Raw genomic sequence first — 3,705 nt, 5'->3', positions numbered from 1 at the left:
GCTAAGTACAATACTTATTTGTCTTTTACTGTACAGGCTCATAGAGAAAATAAAAAATACAGTCAAATAAAAGATCACAGGCCAAGCTTTGTTTTTGTATTTACATATATGTATAAAGTATACACAGCATTGAAACATAAAAAAAATGAAACGTCTGCACTGTTGTGCACTAAAACACATTAAAATAACTTAATTCTGCTTTAAATAAAGCAAACATGAAAACCAAAGAAATAAAATGCCCAAGGTATTGAAAAATTCAGTTTGCAATGCTACTTTCCATTGTAAACTCCTCTGCCACTCTCACTAGCACCTTTTCCACATTACTTAAAATACTAAGGCCATCCCCAAGAACACTACATCATCTTAATAACTGCTTGAAAGGGATGAACTAATTTACAAACCTGGGCCAACTTAATCTATTTTTGATCCACAATAAATTAAAATAACTTAAGAATCCTTTACAGCTGTTTTTGTGGAAAAATGTATTAGTGCACAAAATCAGATAGTAGTTTTCCTGCAGCTTCCATGAATTTACTAATTTTAAAGCAAAATGTTTGTTGAATTTTATGTGGACTTCAAATGAATGTTTTAATATAGTGCTTAGAAAGCTAGGATTTTCCGTGCCTCTCCACAGCTTCATAAAAACAGTCCTCATTAACTACAGATGTTAAACTCTGGACACTAAATTCTCTCTCTAAAATAGAGTTCAGATCCAGGTTTGCAGCATCAGAGTGACTGTCAAGGGATTGGTGGCGTTCTTGCATTGCCATTAGAGTTCCTCTGTTACGCTTTGTGCTGTTTACTTTTCTCTTCACTGGGCAGAAGTGGCCCCGCACGAGCTTTGGATGCTCTGCTCTCTGGAAGCCATCTCCTTCCTCATTTTCAGCAGCCTGATCCCGTTCAGAGTCAGCACCGGGTTCCTCTGAGATCTTCAGCCGCTGGAACTGTATTTCAATGTCTTTTGTAGGGCTGCCTTTCTTTAGGCTCCGATAGTCCTCGTCATCATCATCATCACTGAGAATATCAGATTCTTTGACAAGAACATTAGAAAAGTCAGATGCAGTGGTCTCTGTGTGTTTATTGGGAGATGAACTTTTGGGCTCCTGGATGCTCTCAGAAGTGTGGCAGCTGCTGCTCTGAGTGCTGCTGCTCAGGCTGCACTCATCAGAGTCCTGGAAGGTGCTTTTCCCCTGGTCACCGTTCCACTCGCTACTGGATGAGTTCTTCAGTACCTTCAAGGATCTTGTGGAAGCTGTGTAGAATAAAAATGCAAGTTTATTTTTGCAGCAAAGCATCAGCTGGTTATACCTTTTATCTTAAGATCCCACTTATGATGGCAATGTACATAGTCATTCCAAGTCAGATGTGCCAGCCCTCTGATACTGACAGTGTGATTCCATGTCACAGTTTTCATTACACCTGTCCCAGGGCTCTGTGCTTGCTTTCATGTGTAATACATATAAAATCCTCCAAAAAGTGTAGTTACAATTACACACTTCTGCAGGAAGGAAAGACTGACTCAGGTACCTTGAGCACTGGAGGGCCAAGATGTAGGCAGAAGTTGAACTGAACTGTTCCAGATCCTGTGATGTTAAGGGGATTTTATAGAAAACTGATCAGATAGAGACTTGAAATATTAGTAACTACTCATTTAACTAAAATGTCTGAAGCATGTACTTAATTACAGTAACAGCTGGGATGCAGATTTAATGCACTGAAAGAAGCAAGACCCCTGCCTTCTGCCAGTTGTTTTAGCTATAAATGTTATTAGGGCTGAGTTACTACAGGGAACCCAGAGGAAAGAACACTAATATTATATGCCAAAGGGAGTCTGTTCCTTCCCAGCAAAGTTAATTTGGGCCTTATTAAGTCTTCTCTAAAGAGAGCTAATGACACATCACAGTACAGGGAGAAGGGATAGCAAGCCTGCTTATCTCCTCTAGTCCTTGTCACACACTGAGTGGTAGAGAAACTACTCCTGCTCCAGTCCAAAAAAAAAGAAATGGGATTTGTGGGTCTGACACACGACACTCTATGGTCACGGTAATAATTGTGAACTCCCTAGCAGCACGGGAGTCCAGACAGTTCAGTTTTCACTTGAGAAGGTGTTTCTTACCCAGTTTGGCTGTTGCAGGTACACGATTCTTGAGTGGGATGAGGCGATCTTTACATGTTTTCTCCAGTGGTAGCTCACATTTTATGTGACGTCTGAAATTCTCACGCAGAATAGAACGGATGACCTTCACAATGTTAGTCTTGTTCTCAGAATCACTGCAAGTTTAAGAAAACACAGAACTTAATTTTCCTCTCTGAAGTAAGACACTGGGATAAAATGTTCCCAGTTCCTTTCTCCTGATGTGCTTTAGTGCAGTGTTTTTATTCAAAATTTTGCTTTAGTAGTGGGTTTGCAGCTATCATAAAATCATAGATTGTTCTGGGTTGGAAGGAACATTAAAGATCCTCTAGTTCCAACGCCCCTGCCATGGGCAGGGACATCTTAACATTGTTAGAGATTTCACACACCTTGTGTTTTGAGATCTTGGTTACTTCCTCTTAGAAAATGACATGAAAGGTAAATTCTGTATGAGGGAATCACCACTGTAGGTGGTCTTTATGAGAAAGTAATCTCTGTTAACCAACTGAGATAACTGATATAACCCGTTACTTTGCCCATGCCATACTGGAACTTGTGTTCCTGTATCTGCAGATTTCTGACATTGGATCACTGCACCTAATTCACCCATTTAAATTTGTTATACTTCATACAGTTAAAGACTGGCATAGTGCCTGGCTTCAAATAATGAGCACCTCTTCAAAAGTGCTGATGCAAAGGTCACATGGGACAAAATATTTTCTTTGTTTTAAAATTCCATTAATGTGATTTGTGAAATACAACCTGCATGTAAAACTTACCTGCTGCACAACTGAAAAATTGTTTCTGGCCTGCCTTCTAGTTCTGACTTGGTGTGAATCAGTTCCCAGATACAGCTGTTCTCTGTTCCTATGCATGGAAGAAAATGTTACTTTTGCATAACACTCCACAAAACGTTTGGCATTAGAAAGACCAGCTTAGAGCTCCCCCACTCTCCTGAAGGCAGTGTTAATTCAGCCATGTGTGAAGCTACAGAAGATCTCACCCGAGGTGGAACCCAAGAGAAAGTCCCCTGAGCCCTCTTGTTGCGGCAGCCTAGCACTGCCTTTGGTAACTTGGAGAGTTGCTTTCCCCCATTCTTGCTGCTTCTCCCTGTCTTCCACCCTCAACAGGCCTTCACCCAGGTGTGCTCTAAAGACCTTGTGACACTTTACAGAACATACAGAAGTAGATAGGACCATAAAGATCAGCTTGAAAACAAACCCACAGCCCTCTACTACCATGAATTGCAGTCAACTCTCCTGTGTTTGAAAAAACATGAGGATCAGCACACGCACAGCATCAGGGTGTCACCAGGATGTCAGCTGTGGTAAACCACCTTCCTTTTATTGGGGATTTCCATTCCGTCATTCCTTCACATCATGTTAAGATGTAATGATGCACAGAAGTCAACATACCAAATGAAGACAGTCTGTAAATGTATCAAGCCTGTACCCCCTGAATGCAGAGATAGATAGTATTTTCTCTACACCTGCCTGTTTCCAGAGGCTCCAGAAAGACATCTGGAAGAAGCAGTATTACAGAATCCCAGAAAAGCATTCAATCCTAAAGTA

The 3,705-nt window shown here is 40.8% G+C and overlaps 1 protein-coding gene across 3 annotated transcripts in view; it reads right to left on the bottom strand.

Moving 5' to 3' along the window:
- Positions 1 to 2: 2 nt before the first annotated feature.
- TIAM2 (TIAM Rac1 associated GEF 2) overlaps positions 3 to 3,705 on the bottom strand; it is an 88,523-nt gene continuing 84,820 nt past the window's right edge. For all 3 annotated transcript variants that reach the window (XM_032101908.1, XM_032101909.1, XM_032101910.1), the window contains 3 exons: positions 2,914 to 3,001; positions 2,117 to 2,271; positions 3 to 1,252 (listed from right to left, as the gene is read on the bottom strand). In XM_032101908.1, coding sequence (XP_031957799.1) covers positions 609 to 1,252; positions 2,117 to 2,271; positions 2,914 to 3,001 — 887 coding nt within the window. In that variant the 3' untranslated portion in view covers positions 3 to 608. The remainder of the gene's footprint in view (positions 1,253 to 2,116; positions 2,272 to 2,913; positions 3,002 to 3,705) is intronic.

This window comes from Corvus moneduloides, chromosome 3 (genome assembly GCF_009650955.1).
Source record: "Corvus moneduloides isolate bCorMon1 chromosome 3, bCorMon1.pri, whole genome shotgun sequence".
NCBI lineage: Eukaryota > Metazoa > Chordata > Aves > Passeriformes > Corvidae > Corvus > Corvus moneduloides.
The sequence above is the reverse complement of the archived record's forward strand: the minus strand, read 5'-3'. Positions and strand labels throughout refer to the sequence as shown.